This window comes from Pinus tabuliformis, chromosome 2_1, assembly GCF_031772625.1.
Source record: "Pinus tabuliformis cultivar Carrire ecotype Pingquan chromosome 2_1, CPIR1, whole genome shotgun sequence".
NCBI lineage: Eukaryota > Viridiplantae > Streptophyta > Pinopsida > Pinales > Pinaceae > Pinus > Pinus tabuliformis.
This window is the reverse complement of record NC_142299.1, coordinates 430665787-430687119: the sequence shown is the minus strand read 5'-3', so window position 1 is coordinate 430687119 and position 21333 is coordinate 430665787. Positions and strand designations below refer to the sequence as shown.

General features: G+C 38.6%; 1 protein-coding gene across 1 annotated transcript; it reads left to right on the top strand.

Moving 5' to 3' along the window:
* The first annotated feature begins 476 nt into the window (after window positions 1-476).
* TIM8 (translocase inner membrane subunit 8) lies at window positions 477-18397 on the top strand. Its single transcript, XM_089402785.1, has 2 exons — window positions 477-657; window positions 17890-18397. Exons 1-2 carry the CDS (start codon window positions 613-615, stop codon window positions 18076-18078), a joined length of 234 nt encoding a protein of 77 aa, XP_089258911.1. The 5' UTR covers window positions 477-612; the 3' UTR covers window positions 18079-18397.
* The last annotated feature ends 2936 nt before the right edge of the window (window positions 18398-21333 follow it).

The window sequence follows — 21333 nt, the reverse complement described above, 5'->3', positions numbered from 1 at the left end:
CCATGTGATAATAAATTAACACCACTAACATTTTATTTTGATAAAAGCTCTTTTGTTTTGTTTATAATATAATTGTTATTATACTTTACATTAGAGATTAAAAAATGAAACCTTGACCATTTTTAGTAGAGAGACCTAATACACCACAACTTAACGTACCATGATCACTATCTCAAACAAAACATAACCTCACAAAAACACCCATATACTTTTATATAGTTTTAGTTTAATTAGATTATTTTTTTTCCCGGAAAATAATGGAAATTCTATTAATATTTTAAAAATTTGTAAATCTAAATTATATGAATTAAATTTTAAATATTTTCAATACCGAATCCATTTCCACCATCAAAATATGAATAAACAATATTTCTCCACATTTTTGGAATTTTTTTTTAACAGCACCACTTTTAGCCGGTTCGGTCAATTCTTCCTCCGCTTCGTAGACGACTCCCTTTATATATACCATAAAGGACGCTATAAGGGCACAGTAGAGTCACACATATATACCATAAAGGGCATTAGAAGGTCACAGTAGTGGGCAGTGTTGCTTTGAGAAGTTTTGTTCTGGTGTATTTTGCGTTTTAGGGCTGAAGTGTGGGAGCGCAGACAATGGATTCTTCCTCAATGAGTTCGGATTTGCAGAGCTTTCTCGAGGTAATGCATTGAACTTTCTAACAGTTTCAAATTTTAGCTTTTTATATTTTACGGGTTCCCTTTTTAATGTTTTGGATCATTTAAACACACCCATTACTGCGTTCTGAATCCCCTTCCTTATTTTTTTCGATCATTTAACGTCGTCCGTTACGACTTTCTGATTCCAGTGGTGTTAGGGTTAATACAAGGAGTAGTGTTCAAGGTATCCATTATTTGTCTTCAGTATCGATTCCCCTGGGCGTTTTCTCAACCAAACCTTCGCCCTAATCAAGCGGGGTTGTGTGCCCTAAAACCTAAGTTATTTCGATATTCTTTGATTAATGCATTGCCTGAAGGATGCGCAGACGTTTTGCTATTCTATGACGTTTATTTTTTTTAACATTTTTTTTTGAGAAACAATGGGGGTCTAGGGATAAGATTTAGCTGAAAGGTCCAAATGACCAACTTCTTAACCCTTTCAATGGTATTTTTTGTGCGTATATGCGCGATGATCTAGTCAATTTTTTTGCGTACTTTCCCATAAATTAGTCAAATTTTAAGCTCCTTAGTAAGGAGGATGTAGGCAATTCGGACCCTTTTTTTCTCATGAGGTCTGCATTTCAATCATCCTTGTTAATCCCCTGATGATATCGCTCATAGTCGTACACTCTAAATCAGTCCCCACTCCTCTCTCTAAGTGACTCAACGCGCTCTCTAAATCACCTCCCACTCTCACCATCCATGTGAGCCAACGTGTTCTCCAAATCAACCCACTCTCTCCGAGAAAAAAAGGGGAGTAGGGAAGAGGGTTGAACAGTAAGACCTTGCTAGTCCACCTTTATGTGCCTTGCGGATATGGCAGACTCCTAAATATAGGTTTTCACTCATTGGTTGTTCCAACATATAACTGTCTGAGATTTTTGAAACTTTTCATTTATGTTGACTCATCGTAAATGCATGGTAACGTTGTGTAGTGCGGAATTGAGAATTGCATAGCTATTTTATCTTGTATTTACATAAATTGATAGTTTAACTTTCCATTAATGTTGACTCATCTTACATACATATTGATTTTGTGTAGTGTAAAGTAGAATATTACATATTTATTTCAGGTTGTCTTTAAGAGAAACTGTTCGAGAATTGCATAGCTATTTTATCTTGTATTTACATAAATTGATAGTTTAACTTTCCATTAATGTTGACTCATCTTACATACATATTGATTTTGTGTAGTGTAAAGTAGAATATTACATATTTATTTCAGGTTGTCTTTAAGAGAAACTGTTCAGATGGTTGCCTCTCAAACATGTTGGAAAACCATCTGATTTGTGAACTTATAAAGTTACTTAATCAAACTAGATTGACAATTTTTTTCCAAGGAAAAAACCGTAATTTCATTCATATTTCCAAAACAAAATTACATTTAGCAGATACATCGTAGTTTTAGTGCATTCCTCAGGAATTTGTCCATATCCTGTCGCAACATAGGCTGTAAGGCCCATCACTGAGATACAAAAATGCTGTAGGCAGTAAAACAGAAGAGAAATTGCCACAAAAAGTACATCACAAAAACAATTCTGTCCCACATAAAGCCATAGAGGCACAACTAGACAGTACATCACAAAAACAATTCTGTCCCACATAAAGCCATAGAGGCACAACTAGACATACTGTATGGTAAAACTGACCCTCTGAGCATAGAGAGTCACCAGAAACCCACGCTGTTTAGTGGCACAATGCATAAAACTGATAAAAACAACGTGTATTGTCAAAAAAGGGACGCAAAATGACCTGATAATGCTTGGAACAGAGTCCAAGCCTCAACCAATCTGCGCTTCATCCATGTAAGGTTGATGATAGTACTCAAAATGGTCCAATCTGTGAAGCTCAGGTACCTGCCAAGCCCCCTGGTCCAGAAGAATGCCATCCTTAGAAAGCCTGTCGGCTTTCTGATTCCTTGGTCTGTAGACGTGCTCGCAAGAAAAGTGTGCAAAATCAAGGCATAATCTTCGAATATCCTCCACAATGTTGACCAAATGTATCTTCCTACATTGTTGAGTAGCATTAACCCAATTTATCACTAGTACGGAATCTCCATAGATTTGTATGATAAAAATGACCACAGAGAGTCACCAAAAACCTGCTCTGTTTAGTGGCACAATGCATAAAACTGATAAAAACAACCTGTATTGTCAAAATAGGGACGCAAAAAGACCTGACAATGCTTGGAACAGAGTCCAAGCCTCAATTAATCTGTGCTTCATCCATGTAAGGTCGATGGTAGTACTCAAATGGTCCGATTTGTGAAGCTCAGTTACCTGCCAAGTCCCACGGTCCAGAAGAATGACCTCCTTAGAAAGCCTGCTGACTTTCTGATTCCTTGGTCTGTAGATGTGCTTGCAAGAAAAGTATGCAAAATCAAGGCATAATCTTCGAATATCCTCCACAGTGTTGACCAAATGTATATTCCTACATTATTGAGTAGCATTAACCCAATTTATTAATAGTAAGGAATGTCCATATATTTGTAATCTATCACAACCCTTCTCAAGAGCAAAAGCAATCAAAGATCTGCATGCAATTTTAACATGGAAAGCATGTTGTTCAAACATATTAAGAATAAAATCCCCTCCAACCTGACACCCAGCTCCTTGAGATGCCCCATCGAAATATTCCCGTGGCACGAGCATATCTAGCATCTCCTTTGTAGCAGGTCTAACAACGTATTGGTCTTTAACTTGAGGGTATTGATTGAGAATGGTTAGGCCCTTAGCAACGATTTTTCTTGGAAATGAGGACAACTCCTGGAAAATTTCTTTGGTCCACGCAAGCCATATACCCCAGCTGATAATTAGAGGGAGGGCTCTGATAACGCTATTAGCCCGAACCTGGAGCCAACTTTTCCAAGTGGTTGCGAAGTTTGGCCCATTCCACCTGCACTGTAATCCTAGACATTCCCTGCATTCGTTCCAAACCTGTTGAGTGAAAGAACATGATACAAAAAGGTGATCAATTGTTTCATTACTTCCTTTGCACAAAGTGCAACACCGTGGGCCACCTCCCAAGTGGGGACCTTGTTAGCCACGATGCACCATCCCAACAACTTAGACTTCAGAAGGCACTTAGCCTTCCAGGGAACGCACCACCACCACTCTGGGTCATCCAATTGAAGCTGTACATTCAAATGGATATATCCCATCTTTGGAGTGTAGATGTAGACCAAATAAGCTCATTGTCGTGGTCATTTAACCTAATGTGAGCCCTAGACAACGCTTGAATATATTGCCTTCATTCATCCTGAAGGCCTTTCAGAATGTTTAAATCATCCACAGAGCACCATCCATGGCTCCACAAATTTGTAGCAATAGGATTTTTAATTTGATTCAACCTTGTGTATCCTTCATTATGAAAATGTTCTATGAGGTTCTGGGATAGGATGTGTCCATCACCACTTCTTGGCCATGGATCGTAACCCAGGCATACTCTATGCCCATTCTTGATTTTCCAAGCTAACCCCAAAGTAATTAAGTTGAAGGAACTCAAGACAGACCTCCACATTGTTGAGAATCGAGGTATTGCCTCTTGCTTTGTTCAGAAGTCTAATCTAGTCTTCCAAGGAGTAAGGCCTCATGTACTTCTGAGAGACTCCATCAGTTCATAGACTTTTTGTAGACAGAAGCCTCCATCCTGATTTTGCTGCTAGGGCTCTGGAGAACAAAGAAATATTTTTTAAGCCCCATCCCCCTAAAATTTTTGGAGCTGCAATCCTTGACCATTTTACCCAGGGCAACACAAAGTTCTCCTGTGTTCCTTCCCAAAGAAATTTGAAGTAGATCCTCCTAGCCTTTTCCAGAATTCCTTTTGGAATCCACGCTCATGACATCTGATAAACATGGATTGCTTCCAACACTGATTGAGCCGAGAGGCTCATTCTACAACCTAGAATGAGGGGGATGTGTAAGCTTGTCCGTCTGTCCGCTTATCAAGTTGACATATGCCCCTTTATAAAAATAAAAATAAATAATTATGCTCTAAATAGAAAAATAATGTCAGCTATAATAAAAAAATGAATATGTTGTAAAGTAATTAGAAGTAAAAAAAAGTGCGAGTAAGATGTTTAAACTTTATAATTTAATTTTTTTTTCAACATGAGATATAAATAAACTATTGAAGATCTATGTTAACTAATTTATGTTGATATCAACTTCATATATATCTATATATAGAAAACAATTGTTAAAATAAAATATTTTAATGTTGCATATAAAAAAACATTCAGTGTGGGTTATCAATAAAATATTTTAATACCAATGAATATTGACATATAGTTAAAAATATATTAATAAAAAAACCATTTGAATAAAAAATTAAGTTTTTATTGTTAAAACGTTTATTTGGTCTTATATATACTCTATATAGCATTCAAAAATACAATTTAAACAATGAAAAATAATACATTGTATTTTTCACTCTAAAGAAGTTTGCACGTGAAGAAATTTGATCCCTCTCGGCTCATGTTAGATTCGTACTTAAGATGGATCTATGCTGGTTTTACCAACAACAAACGACCCGCTCTTGATACCCATTTGTGGCTCCAACATGAGAGCCTCTTTTCCAATTTTATGAGAAGCTAAAACCAATCTTCATGTCTGTAGCAGTTAGGTTTCAAGTGGAAGCTGAGGTATTTGAGTCTGGATTCAAAATGCAAAATCAAAGGGGAAGATTGTTGTGATGTTATTAACTTCCTAGACCTCCATATTATGAATAGTGATTGCAGATTTTGTTACATTAATATAACCATGCTAGTTGCTCTGTTAAATAGATCAAGAATTTCATGAAGAGTTTGCAAGTCTCTAACGACCCATCACAAAATATTAAAATATCATCTACAAAAAGTAGATGAGAAATGGTAAGAGCACGGGCAACACTTACACCTTTGAAGTCTCCTCTTCACTTGGCCGCCTTTAGCAACTAGCAAGAACAAAAGGGGAGATAGGGGACAACCTTGTCTAAGACACCTCTTAGCTTTGAAGAATGGAGATGCTGCTCCATTTACGAGAACAACAAAAAAGACAGTCATCATACAACTCTTGATCCAATTTATAAAAGGGACCTCGAAACGCACATGAGTTAATAGGAGTCTAATAAACAACCAATTGACTCTGTCATATGCCTTGGAGAGGTCAAGTTGGATGACTACCCCTTTTAATTTCTTAGCCCTCCCTGTGCAAACCTTCTTGGGCCACCCTTATCGCCTCATGGATTTGTCTTCCTTCCAAGAACCCAAATTGTTTACTGGATATAGTCTTTGAGAGAGTGGATTTGATCCTTTGGGCTATTACCCTGGAAATAATTTTGTACAAACAATTGCATAGGGAGATAGGGCGAAACTCCTCAAGGAGGAGGAATTATCGACTTTTGGAATTAGTGCGATAAAAGTTGAGTTGAAAGCAAGAAGAATTCTTCCCTCCTCCTTGGATTCATTAAATACTTTCAAAAGATCACCACCTACTTGGTCAGAGAGCTCGATGAAAAATTCCAGAGTCCACCCATCTGGGCCTAGACTTTTGTACTTTTGGAATCTTGAAAGGATAGACTTGAGATCTTCCTTAGAGACCTCTTCAATGAGTGATCAATTTTCTTCCTCCTTCACAAACCTTGGGAAAAATATTGTCACTCTAATGACTTCTGTAATAGAAGTCCCTGCAGGAGCTTTAAAAAGATTTTTGAAGTCGTCTCTGCCCAGAGCAGCCAAACCTTCGAAGTCTGGAACCTCTCACTTGGGAATCCAATAAAAATATCAATTGCATCATATGAGCTGTCCAAGGTGGAGTGTGGCCCTAGTTGCCAAATTTAACACTCTCTCTCAACTATGGAGAATTCCACCTACCAAACCATCTGTCAATCTGTACCATCTCTGACATCCTTGTTATATTCTGCTTTGCTCTGCTGAACCATGAAGAAATAATGAAGAAGAAATGATCAAGAATGTGTCATACCATTCTCCATGGACTCGAAGTCGGTCTCTAATAATCGAGAGCGTATCATACCACTCTTCATTGACCCGAGGTTAGTCTCCATTGATCCCAGATTAATATCAAACATCCTAGCATAGGGAGTACGGTAGTACACGATGCGTCCATCGGTAGTACTATGGTCTCTATCCTCATTTCCCTACTCATTGGCTAGATGAGAGGTACTTCCTCCCATGAGTCCCAAACTGCATGGGTAGGATGTATCGACAGGAGAAGGTGAACCACTCATCTTGGGACCTGCTCATATGCCATAGGAGAAGGTGAATCACTCATCCTGCTCATATGCCATAGGAGAAGGTGAACCACTCATCCTATGCTTATCTCAACCATCATGGGGTATCACAGGGGAAGGTGAACCCCTCACCCTGTACACAATGCACCACTAGGGGAAGGTGAAAAACTCATCTTATGGTCGCTCATCGCTCTAAGAAGTACCCCAAGCCCTCGGAGCTCGTAGAGCTCAATATCTAAATCAAACGAGACCCTCATAAGAGGGTCTCTCCACAACTCTAAATTGTTCATGGAAGGTTAAGAATTTGACCTTCCCTAGTGGCTTCGTAAGAATATCTGCCACCTGATCATTAGTCCCAATATGACGGAGCCTTATTGCACTCCTTTGTACCATATCCCAGATAAAGTGGTACTTGATATCAATATGCTTGGAGCGGTAATGAAACTCGAGATTATTAGAAAGAGGAATCCCGCTTTGGTTGTCGCAACAGATCACGATGGTATCCAACACATGTCCAAACAGCTCACTAAAGAGCTTCCTCAACCAAACAACTTCACATGAGGCCATACTAGCAGCAATATATTCAGCCTAAGCGGTGTTCAAAGCAACCGACTTCTGCTTCTTGCTCATCTAGGATATCGAAGTAGAACATCCCGAGAAGCAACATCCCGATGTGCTTTTACGATCCACCACACTGCCAGCCCAGTTAGTATCAGAATAACCACAGAGCCACACATTCCCTACAGTATATCTCAGTCAATAGGTGATTGTGCCCTGAAGATATCTCAAGAGATTCTTGGCAGCAATCCAATGTATGTGATGAGGCTTGACATACATCTTTGAATCCCGGTCTTCCTTGACATTGCTTCTTTGAACCGGCATTGTTCTTCTTTTTAGCATGAGCAGAGAATGCAGTAGGACCATTCCTATTTGAAGTCATGTCTCTCTCCATCATCCTTGTCTCTTCTTGAGTGCTTCTAGTCAACAATTCGTCAAAACCTGGAATCCTGTCATTGTTGAGGATAATATTGTTGAACACATGCCGTTCACGAGGGAGTCCTCTAAGGGCAATGAGAGTGAGCTCCCTATCAGCAATAACTTCTCCAATTGAAAGAAGATCATTTTTGATCTCAATGATCCTCATGAAGTAGGATTGGATATCTGCACCTCTTCCCTTCTTTATGTCCTTCATTTTGTTCTTGAGGAAGAGAACTTGGTTTGCATTGCTGACTTTGAACTTGCCAACCAATCTGTCATACATCTCCTTAAATGTGTTCAAATCAGAGATATATGCAACCAAATGCTTGTTAATAGAATCCTTGATGATATTCTTTGCTTTGACTTCACCTTTCTTGTACTTTGTCTTAGCGGCAGTCAGTGCATTTGAAGGAGGTTCAGTAATATTTCCCTACACATAATCCATAACATCCTGCTCTTCCAAAGTCCAATCAAGAGACATCTTCCATTCATGATAATCAGACTTATCATTGAGCTTGTCATTAGGCTTGAAGTGAGATGCAAAGGCCATTGACTCTTGTCCTTGTCCAACAAATCCCAATGATTGCTCTTCTCAGTGATTTCTATTTTCAGTCTTGCTTGGGTTTTGTCTTCACCTTAGCTCCGATACCATGTCAATTTTAGATAACAATGATATGTTCTATGCTATGCTTAAGAGCAATTTACTTCAATTTTTCTTATTAGCCCAATATCAATTTCCATATTAGCAATCACACTAACATGATAGTAAATGCAGATAGAACATATATATAAAGAAGAAGACAAGCCAAGACAAGAGGACAAAAGATGTGGCGCATGCCAGGGACAAACACCAATGTGGAGAAACCCTTTGATCAATTCTTCTTATTATTCTTCAAAAGTTCAGCAGAGAGAGAGCACAATATACAAAATTCACTTGCCCAATCACAGTTAAATTTGTCCAGTCAAGCTGCAGTCAACAGGATGCCCTAACCAGAAAGTCAACGCTGGTCAATTTAGCAGAATTACACCTCCAAATCAAGTCGGTCAAGCCTAGTCAATTCAGCCTTTGAGGATATTTCGAATCAGCCCAAAACAGTCCCGAAAATATCAGTGAAACTTGGTCAACGCAGAGTCAAACATGCAGTCAATGTTGGTCAGACAACTCAGAATGCCTTGACTTTTGTGCCCAGAAATGCGGTGTGCCCAAACAGAATTTATCCAAGAAAAATAACAGTCAAACAAGGTCAACTGCTGCCTAGTCAATGTTGGTCAAACCTTTTGCAATTTGGTCAACGCATAAAACAGATAATCACAGTCTGTCCTTCACACGTATGGAGGAGAGAGGCTACCTAGAAATCCGTACACCCAATTAGATAAGGAGAGAGAGATATGTGAGTGATGATGAGTGTCCAAATGAGGTAGATGCTCCTTCTATTTATATGCAACGTTGAGGATGAAAAAGCATGACTTTTGGGCTTTTGAGCCTACATTAGTTTGCTAGTCGACTTGGACAATTTGTCCATAAAAGAAATAAATTCATAATTCCATTTGTACATGTCAGAATGAGATGATCTTTAGATCAATCCTACACCTCTCGGAAAGAGGAATCCATTAAAAATATCAGCTGCATCATATGAGCTGTCCAAGGTGGAGTTTGGCCCTAGTTTCCAAATTTAACAAAATGTCTCTAATTTGTTTTGACCAGATTTTTGAAATCCTCATCGTGTAACCACTTGGCATTCATCTTAAAAGGGCTTGTCTGTTTCTAAGCTTGCCCCTTTATTTCTAACATAACCGAAGAATGATTTGATTCTTCTCCCATGATCCATTGGCGTAGGAAGCCAAATCTATGCACCAAATCCTCCACAAGCAAGAACCTATCAATTCTTTTATCCACCCTTCCCTCCTTGATCCTTTGATTCGTCCACATTGGTTTGATTCTGATAGGTTCCAAATCAATGAGATTGCAAGAGCCTAAATGATGAGAGAAGAAATCGAAAAGTATGTTGGGTTTGGCCCTCTCCCCCCATGATTCAGTGGCCCCCATAGAAAAATTTAGATCCCCTCCCAAGATTAAATTGTCCCTCTTCAACACCGACTTCTGAAACAGATTAGTCCAATAACCAATCCTCTCCTCATTCGACCCATAGATATTGAGGAAAGTAAAGTTTGTACCTAGATCCACCGAGAAGCTTCCATCCCAAGGCAAGAAAAAACACTCCACGTGTTTTGCATTTGTATCTTGTGAATGTCCCACCCCAGGGAAATGCCCCAAAAATGCCCTCTAACATCCATTCCAACAAAGTTCGAAAAAGCCAGGGTTTGTTCCAAATACGCTGTAATGCATTCCCCCTCCCCCAATGTTTCTTGTAAGGAAATAACTTATGGACCTTCAATTTTGTATTAATCTTTTGAAGTCAAGTTTTTAGGGATTACTCGCTAACCCTTTGTAATTGAAAGAGAGGACTTTCATTGGGGAACCACACATTGGGCCTTCAAAGCTCTAAGGGCCCTCTCAATTGAGGATTGTTTACCTACAACGAACTCTTCTTGTGCTTGAACTTGCGCCAATTAAATATTTGATTTCCTCCCCCTACCTTTTCCTTGACAGGTAGGAACAAGGAGATGGCCTAACCCTCCTACTGTGGAGCTGACTGAGGCATGGCTATTTGCCTCGACCTCAGGTTGTATCGGATATTATTAATATCATCTCCCTCAGAGAACTCATAATCTATAGAAATAGATGGAGATGAATAACCCACCGAACCACTTAGAAGAGAACATGAGACTTGTGTGAGAGATAGAGAGGTAACTAGGGTTTAGATCAATGTTGCGAACATCAGCATCGAGATAAAATCGGCAAGGGTCTGAAAAACCAAAAAAGCGTAAAAATCGGGAAAATATTGCTAAAAAATTGGCAAACATCGACAAAATTAAGATACCATAAAAATATCTTTAAAAATCGGCAAACATCGGCTAGGCCAAAAAATCGTGATATTTGAGATAAAATCGGGATGTTACCGAGATGTTCGCAACATTGGTTTGGAAAGCCTCAACCTTCTGGTTAACAATAGTCTTATCCCAATTCTTCCCTAAAATTGATGCAGGACAAGAAAATAAAGAGATGGAAGGGGAGGAAAGAGATGTACCCATCAAATTGGCGCCCTTCCTCTAGCTAAATGTCCATGTACGCGCCCTCCACGGTTACTAGTCTTTGCTCTTGATCATTTGTGTTTGGAGCTTCCATTGCACTTGCAGCTTGATCCCCACTCCCCGATGCTCCCACTACCCCCTCTGACTCAGTCTAAATCCTCGCACTTGCCACTAGCAGCCCCTCTAACTTCCTTGCCTCAATTTGCATACTTGGACTTGAAGCCCTTGCCCCCCGAAAATTCCTCTGCTTTTTGTTAAGCATGGGCTGGAATTGTTTAGGGTTGAATGGCAGTGTGCAATTGTCCGATAAATGTTTGTATTTATGGCGTCTGTTACATCTGAATGGAATCCCTTCTTAATCTAGATCCAACAACCACTCTGAATCCTTCCCCAAAGGTTCGTCCTCAGATCTAGGCTGACCAAAATTCTTGCCACTGACCAATCCTTTGTCTCCCTGAAAGAGTAATCTGCACCCAATAATTTCCCCAGCATATTTCCAATATTCATGAAACTTCGCAGGTTCCGCATATGCATGGGTAGACTTGGAATCCAAACCCAGATGGGCATCACATCCATTCTCTCCCTGCGGGCATAGAAGGCGGGGGACCAAAATTTGAATGCGACTTAAGTAGAGTCTATGAACCATATCTCTTTAACTATTAGTTTTGCATTTGCTTGACTTTGGAAGATCAGTGGAATCCAACCTTTTGCTAGCTGTCTCACTTTCGGGGATGCCAACATCTTTGTATTTATCAGTGTTCCACTGGGACTCGCGCCCCTCCCTAGGGGTCTAGTTTCCTCGCTCCCCCGTGCTCCGGGGACTTGGGGACGAGTAGGGGACGTTTCCCCACGCTCCCAAAATGGAGGAAACTCGGGGGGACGTGCCAGGGAAACGTTTCCCTTCCCTGAGGGGACGTTTCCCCACGCTCCCAAAAAAATGGCCTTGCATATAGTTTATGATTTAATAGACCTAAAGTGGTACAAAGCTACTCATGTTCTGTATGGGGATAACGTCTTGTGTTGTCTTTTGGTTTCAACAAGTGTTATTTTAGAGGGTCAGTATCATGGAAATTTGCTGGACCATATAGCACGTACATGAATTTTCCCTTTTAAAACTTCTCCTTTTTTTCTCAAGTGATGGCTGGATTACAGTGGGGAGATAATTGGAGTGACAGGCAAAGAATATGAGACATTCAATTTGTGTTTTTAATTTGCATGACATTTGACATACAAACTATGGAAGCAGCACCTATGTCATGTGGGAAATAATTGGGTGGACTATAGACTAACATGCGTTTACTGCAAGCATGACAAAATACTATGGGCAACAAGAAATCTCAGGAACTGTCGTTATATATGAATTTATACAGTTACAAAATTTACACAGAGCACAGTGGCTTAGCTTGAATTCTCAGGTCTGAAAATTATTTTCACCCCTGAAATACACTGCTAGTTTGAAGTTTGAACTGCATGGCATTGCTCTAATAAGGTAGACAAATTATCCATGCCATCGTTGGTCACCCAAGTTGGTTCGCAGATGGTCATCCTGCAGTCAATGTCATTTGATAGTAAACTGTCAGAAACTCTTTCATGTGATCTTCTCATCTCTCCTAGAACTAAAACTCTTCTTTCAGCATATGGTGTACTGTCTATATTAATACAGCTGGACAACCCATTGTAGTTGCCCCTTCTACTGCCAATGCAGTGTTCCTGATCTGTTAATTTACCTTTTCACAGAATTCAGTGGCTACCTTATCAAGCTGAAGCTCTCCCTCTGTCTGACTAAAATCTAAATTAGAATTTGACCAAGCTGAATTAGAATTTTAAATTTATTATTTTATATGATATTATAAATTTGGATAATGTCAAATGATATTCATATCAATGATCATGCTTTGCAGCTTTTCAATTCAAACCAAATTGTCATAGTGGACTCAATTAATAAATTATATTTTATATTTATAAATTTTTAAGACCCTGACGCTCCCCCACGTTTCCTAAAAAATGGTAGGGAGCTTTTGCATAGGCCGCTCCCGCGCCCCCTCGCTCCCTCGCCCCCTCGTCCCGGAACCTTGGTGGAACATTGGTATTTATGTTTTCATCTCTCCATGCATCTAGGGATTCCACACTAAAAGGCCTCCTTCTTGCCCTTCCAACTATAGATTTTTCAGCTAATTCTGTTGCTTGTTCCATCTCCATGTCATCCCCTACACAAAGATTGTATTGTATTGACCTGGTTGCACTTTTCAACATCTTATCTTTCTTCTTATCCTTTTCTCCCGTACTGCAACCCTGAGTTTGTCCAACTGTGTTTGCTTTTTCCCTTCTCACCTCTGCACCCCTCCCCCCAATCCTTTGTCTCCCTGAAAGAGTAATCTGCACCCAATAATTTCCCCAGGGTATTTCCAATATTCATGAAACTCCACAGGTTCCACATATGCATCGGGACCCAGATGGGCATCACATCCATTCTCTCCTTGTGGGCATCAAAGGCAGGGGACCAAAATTTGAATGCGGCTTGAGTAGAGTCTATGAGCCATATCACTTTAACTATTAGTTCTGCATCCACCTGACTTTGGAAGATCAGTTGAATCCAACCTTTCGCTAGGCGTCTCACTTCCGGGGATGCCGACATCTTTGCATTTACGTTTTCATCTCTCCATGCTTCTAGAGATTCCACGCTAAAAGCCCTCCTTCTCGCCCTTCCAACTATAGATTTTTCAACTAATTTTGTTGCTTGTTCCATCTCCATGTCATCCTCTACACACAAATTGTATTGTATCGATTTGGTTGCACTTTTCAACATCTTATCTTTCTTATTAGCCTTTTCTTTCGTATTGCAAACCTGAGCATATCCAACTGCATTTGCTTTTGCCCTTCTCACCTCTGCACTCTCCCCCCTCCCCACATTCTCCCTCTTCCAAGGTATGTTTTAGTTGAGGAACGACTGCTCCAAGATCTTTAATGGTAGACACAAGTGTGCCACTTATTGGAATAAGCTGCTCCAACCACTGAGGAACCTCAACAGTGGGCTAGACGTGAAGAACATTCGGGTTGTTACTCACCACATTTGATTCTGATACTTGTCCCTTCTCCACTATGACCCCAATTGCCTTCCTTGGGCCAAAATTATCTGCAAGGCTACCTCTCCTCACTGAATCAAAAGGCCCGAGATCCTGAGGGGCTTCGTATTGGACTCCCTTGGAAACCCTAGCACCATCAATATCTTCCACCTGCGCCTTTGAGGTGTTAGCATTCAGTAATCTGTGAAGGAAACCAGCAAAAGGCGAGAGAGTACTACTGCAGTCATTCAGGGCCACTGCCTTCCCAGTGGGGTTCAACGCTGCTTCCACTAGGTGGTCAATGACATGCAACCATAAATTGTCACGGACTCCCACCTGGGTCTTGGAGTTCCAGCCTGGACAACGACTTCTTGCCCCCCAGCTCGAGAAACCCCAAACTTTGTCAGAGATGTAAAGGTTGACCCTTTGACAGGGCTCTCCTATTCAAAATCCACCAAATCCATCGAGAGCAGCTTCAGAAAAACTTGTTCTGCCTATGGGAGAGATGCCGGGATTGAACAATAAAAATAACTGTAAGAAAACTTGTTCTGCCTATGGGAGAGATGCTGGGATTGAACAATAAAAATAACTGTAAAAAAAAACTCTGTAAATGGTAAAAAAATTCCACCACCCGCTCCTCATGAAAGTTACCATAATGGACTCTTGACTTACCAGTTAACCCCCCTCAACCCCGTCTGCGCACTACCTTTGCTGCTAGCAGCCTGATCTTGTGTCAAACCCTAGCCGTATTGGTTTTAGCCTCCTTCCATTGCTCCTCCAGTCCCCTCCCACACTCCGCAAACTAGATTGACATATATTAGCCAATTGGATTATTTATAGAATGGCTAAGTCAACATTAGGGATACAAAATATTTTCATACTATGGATTTTTGTGCCCTCAAGTGATGTTGGGCATTTGTACATCTTAATTTTTCTAGTCATTTTTCCAATTTATTCTCTATTTTTTTCCTTGGAAAGAAAACTGTACTTCCATTTGTAAGTGAAAGAAAATACATTTTGCATATACACACTTACGTGTGCATTCATCATGATGTGGCCCAGATCCTATAGTGGCATACATAAAAGAAAAATAACAAAATACATCTGAATAGTTCTTACATTTTATGTACATCAGCACAATATAAGACCACTGTATTGCTGTTCAAACAGCATAAACTAATAACAGTCACAAAAATTAAACATAATATATACAAACGAAAACTGCTGTAAGGCAGCCAAAGTATAAGTCTGTAAAATGTCAATATCAAACACGAAGCTACAATTTTTATTCTATTTTGTGTGCATGTGACCAAATCGTTGTTACGTTCATCTTCCCATTTTGACCTCTATACCAAGGTTTTATGCCAAGCAATTGCCCCTTGTTATAGATCTCCTATTTTTTTTAGCATTTTCTTGCATGTATATTAGACACTAGAAATGAAGGATTTATTTGCCTAATTTTTGATAGGAGTGTGTTCTAGTAAATCTAGACTATTTGAAGTATACGTCTGCAGATAAAAATAGCTTACCGGACAGCAAGTTTCACATAATATAAAATCTTCCCATTTTGACCTTTATACCAAGGTTTTATGCCAAGCAATTGCCCCTTGTTATAGATCTCCTATTTTTTTTAGCATTTTCTTGCATGTATATTAGACACTAGAAATGAAGGATTTATTTGCCTAATTTTTGATAGGAGTGTGTTCTAGTAAATCTAGACTATTTGAAGTATACGTCTGCAGATAAAAATAGCTTACCGGACAGCAAGTTTCACATAATATAAAATGTGATCACCCTATTTTGAACCATTCGAACTACAATTTCCATTGATTGTTTCGAGACCCTATTTATCATCATAGCTGCTTGTTGAATTATTGTTTTCAGTTCACCGTATTTTATTTGTGCATCATTGTTTTAACTTTTCATTGAAGTACATCGTAACATAATTTAATTGATAAATAATAAGTTGGATATTTCTGATATGACTGACGTATTGAGGGACTTGTTTTGTGATTTTAGTACTTGTATTGAGAATGAAAACCATGTATACATTGTTTTTGATTCTTCAAAACATTGTCTGGTGTTGTGCAATTTCAAGTCAATATCTGCAGGTTTGTTATTTATCAAGGTAAGGTCAACCATTCAAAGTCTCCATTAGCCAAATGCTTGTAAGATACATGTCTGTGACCAAGTTAATTGGCAGAAATTTGTTGAGATGGTTTAGAAGTAATCAGACAGTTTAGCAGCCTATCAATTCCCCAAGTTTTCTAGCTAACCCAACTCAGAGAAACCACTTAAAATATAAGCCATTTCTCACCCCAAACATCAACCCAACTCAGAGAAACCACTTAAAATATAAACCATTTCTCTCCCAAATTCCATGAGCCAAATGCTTGTCAGATTCATGTTTAAGACCAAGGTAATGGGAGAAATCTTTGGATGGTTAACAAAATAATCGGACTGTCTAACAAACCACGAATTCCTAAAGTTTTCTAGCAACATTATCCCAGCTCAAACAAACCTCTCAAAATCTCAACCACACACCTTTTCCTAATCTTCAAGTCATATGCCCTATGGCCCACCTCTACCTTTGGATCAACTTCATTCCAGGCAATCTTCCTTCAACTTCACTTCTCACAAATCCCTGTGTTAACCACATGTAAGTTCTAGCGATTCGGCAGAACATTGTTCATTTTTGTGCAATTGTGACAAGGTAATGCCCAGTTTTTCAAGTCCATATATGTAGGTTTGGTATTCATCAAAGCAAGGTCAATGTTTTAAATTTGCCACCCAGAAGTTTCGGCAAATTTTCAAAACATGGTCTTTTTTCGTGCAATTGTGATAGGGTAATGTCAAGTTCTTCAAGTCAAAGCAAGGTTTAATGTCTTGGATTTACAATGAGTTTGTGCATGCTCTATTCTTTGGTTTTTCACTGAAAGTCAGTAAGGGTTGCAGTTCTTTTGCTCTGCAAACCCTCCCTTGCAATGACCTTGGTCCATCCGTGATATCTTTAAATGCGTGTGGAAAGTTAACAAAATGACAATTCCCTAGACAGAGGGGGTTTGCTTGCAATAGTGAACCAAAATGGGTTTGGAAGGCAAGAAGTATGGATTACGTTTTTATCTTCCTTTACAAACATGCCAATACACATTCATAGATCAGACATTTTGGATGCCTTAGAAGTATATCAGTTCAACTCTTCGTGACAGGTGTGCACACCCAGTTTCAAACAAGAAAATGAATTCATTGTCTATGTTTGCAACTTTGCATTATGTGATACATGCAGTAAGGTTGCACAATGGCTTAGCTGACTTATGATATAATATACAGATAGAAAGAGTTGAGGACAAAAGCTGTTTTAAATTATACTGATTTTCTGGTTGTGGACATTCTCAAGTATGGTTGGTAGTTGGAGTGGTGTTAGTGGACATTTCACTTTAAACTTAGTGGGTAGTGTATACCACCTCTCAATTTTGCAATTGAATAAATCATATTCGCATAACATATAATAGCAATTAATTTGCTTGATTTTAGACTTCTGTGATCCATACTGATTTTGATGAATTCTTTCGGATTAATCACATCATGTATAACAAATAGTTTTTTTGTTTGATTATACGAGTGTAATGTGCATTTTATTTCTAATTATTATCACTTTATTTCTACTGTACAGGGCATAGTTTCGTTTATACGTCCTAAGTTAATTTAATGTTATCATATAAGTTATGGATTTCCATGTTTTTATGTAGAGCTAATATGTTTGGGTGATTTATTTTCTTTCTGGTATGTGCAGCAAGAAAAACAAAAAGCGATGATGAATGAACTCGTAGGAAAACTGACAGATGTTTGCTGGGATAAATGCATTACAAGTGCTCCTGGGAGCAAGTTCAGCTCCAGCGAGACGGCCTGTCTCACCAATTGCGCTCAACGATTTTTAGACATGAGTGCAATAATCATTCGACGGTTTCAGAGCATGCACTAAGTAGAGAGCAGAGTTATTGGGAAGTTGGTTTTGTGGGTCAGAAGATTGTAGTTTCAAATGCATTAAAATGCAGTTAGAAAAGGTGGATTGGGCAATTCAGCTGGAAAAATCTAATTTTGAATACTTTTTAAAACTAGTCATAATATACTCCCAAATATTTTGAAGAGTTTGAATTTTTCATTGAACCCAGTTTAACATTGCATAAGTCGAAGAATTTATTTCAAAAGGGAGGCCACCGCAATTTTTTTGTGCGAAAGTCTAACTTTTTCAGGGTTTATTATGATTCTGTTAATACCTAATCCTAAATCCTTTCCTTTTAGTTGGATTGTTTATTTGAATATTTGGGGTTTGCCTATGTTTCTTAAAAGGTACATTGTGACTTAGTTTCAATACATTGATGGTTTTTGTTTCAAGATGAAGATATTCATGCACGCTATTCAAGGAATATAGTTATTGCTTAGCAGATTTTCCAGTTAATTGTGAAGGGAAATATTAATTGTCCAATGATTTTTTTCCTCTGGTTAGTGTGTGTGAGATTTGTGGGACTAGTTTGTGGTCTAAGAGACCTGATTCAATGGTATTTAAGTTATCAAAATCACTTGGGGATTACCCCTGACTTGGATTACATCAACACTTAACATGGATGAGTCTTTTGTTGTCTTCTCTGGTTACTGAGTTTTGAACCTTAGCTACAAAATAAAATCCTCAAAATCCAATTGCATTAATGGAATTAGACCTTAAAATAAGGAAAGACATGAATAAACTTTTATCCACTTATGTTTGCACGAGAGACTATTGATACAAACATGTCAACTCATCAATTAGAAAAACAATGCAAAATTGACGATAGATATAACAAGGCAGATTAAGACAATGCTTGTGCTCTGCTTGGATTCGTTGGATTGGCATAGGTGCGCTTCTTCCAAGTCGTTTCGTTTTATACAAGCGAGGAAATCAAGTTTAAACATGTGGATTGGTAGAGGTGGCCTTCTTCCAAGGCGTTTTGTTTTATACAAGAGATAAAGCCAAGTTTACACTTGAGAGGTAGACCCAACACAGATTGGAATGTTGATTAATCTGGAAAGACATGAATAAACTTTTATCCACTTATGTTTGCACGAGAGACTATTAATACAAACATGTCAACTCATCAATTAGAAAAACAATGCAAAATTGACGATAGATATAACAAGGCAGATTAAGACAATGCTTGTGCTCTGCTTGGATTCGTTGGATTGGCATAGGTGCGCTTCTTCCAAGTCGGTTCGTTTTATACAAGCGAGGAAATCAAGTTTAAACATGTGGATTGGTAGAGGTGGCCTTCTTCCAAGGCGTTTTGTTTTATACAAGAGATAAAGCCAAGTTTACACTTGAGAGGTAGACCCAACACAGATTGGAATGTTGATTAATCTGGAGGCTTTGAAATTCCCATATTCTTGTTTTGGGAACAGTTGTTGAAATAATCTGAGACTTTAATCATGCCACCTTCTCATGATCATGTATACCATATTATATAACGTTGTCAACAGTTATACGTCGGAAAACATGATAAAGAAACCTGAAAGATGTAGATACTATTAAGAGGGAGGATGCCAACATATCATACGGGGATGTTATATTGGTATATAGGCATACAATTTAAAAGAAACTTGAAGACAACATATGGATTGAACGTCAAAAATGTGTATATTCTAATTCTATAGTTCTGTAGTCCTTGAGCTTTCGTGGATAGATCACGGTGGATTTGACATGTAGATTTGCATTGGAATTGCAGGTCAGCTTTAGCTCTTTTGTTCTAATTTTTTTATCATATATTACATGGTAAGGAAATTGACCTTTCGCATAGGCATGCAATGCTATGCATACTTCCTTATGCTATTGATATCAACTTAATCTGAGAAAAAATACTATCGGAATGGATTTGGAGGTTAGCTTTAGTTTCTGTTTAGAAATTCTAGTATTCGTTACTTAGCAGCTCATACAACTTTACGTAATAAGTTCAGAGAGGGAAATCTAGGCGGATTTGACATGTAGAAACTAATTGCGTAGTGGAATTGGACAAGATTCCACAAATCGTGGTAAATGAACAGTGAATAGATTTAGACTTCTTGTGGAATTGGACAAATCTTGGTAATGAACATTGAAGAGATTTATATTTCACCATATATATGTTGACATGTTGACTTGGTCATATATGTTTACCTTGAGCTTTGAGCAGAGAAGGAAGAGAATATTGAACAGAGAAGGAAGAGAATATTGAATTGTCTGGTACCTTACCTAAATTAGTTACTCCTTTCTTGTTTCTTATAAGTGATCTATGGAGCAACAAAGGAGGCAATAGTGGGGTGGGGCAAAGATTGTGCATTTCGGCCATTTGTCGTGATGAACAGGAAAAGATCTAGATCCACTCTTATCTCAAATATTAGAGGGTTGAGGGTTAATATGGTTTGCATGTGATTTTGTCGTGAAAATTGTTATTGAAAATCCTTGTAGATCATAAACGTGAGAAATAATTTGAGGATTGTAGCATAGAGAAGGGGATTTCTTTTTTGGGATGGTTCATGAATGAATAAACTGTGAAATTGGCAGAAAATTGTGTTGAGAGAGTGTTAATTTGAGGATTGTAGCATAGAGAAGGGGATTTCTTTTTTGGGATGGTTCATGAATGAATAAACTGTGAAATTGGCAGAAAATTGTGTTGAGAGAGAGTGTTTATTTGCCCTTGTGGACTTGTAGCCCCAACTGCTCTTCTGCTTGTTGGGATGGTATGGTACTTGGTAATGTCACCATTTCTTCCAATTCACTCATACTATAAACTAATGCATATAGAATTCCTAGAATTCACACGAGGATGTTAAATTATAGGTAAACAATAACATAAGCATAATGATCAAGATATTTATCTTTTAAATGTCCATTCGCTAGTGACAAGTCTCAGACATTCCACTTGGTGAGACTTTGCTACTCTAGCTATTCCAATAGTATGTCACCTTTGATTTGGGGTTACGAGTCCAATAGGTCCAAGTCCACTAAAATCAATTAGGTCTCGTGATCATCGTGATCATTGTAAGTGAGTGTCTAGATTAATGGACGAAACTCCCATACAAATTCCAACAAGTGACTCCCATTCCCTTTTGTTATGAATCAACTCCACAAATAGTACAAGAATATCAAGAATAAGAAACTCCACTCCTTGAAAATGATAAGAAGTTAATTTATTACAAACCATTTTGAGGTAGGAGCTTCCTTTACAAT

Bases quoted from the DNA above. Each gene is read 5' to 3' on its own strand.
- TIM8 (XM_089402785.1), top strand. From the start codon at position 613: ATGGATTCTTCCTCAATGAGTTCGGATTTGCAGAGCTTTCTCGAG. The intron at 658-17,889 runs GTAATGCATTGA...TGGTATGTGCAG, and splicing joins ATTTGCAGAGCTTTCTCGAG to CAAGAAAAACAAAAAGCGAT.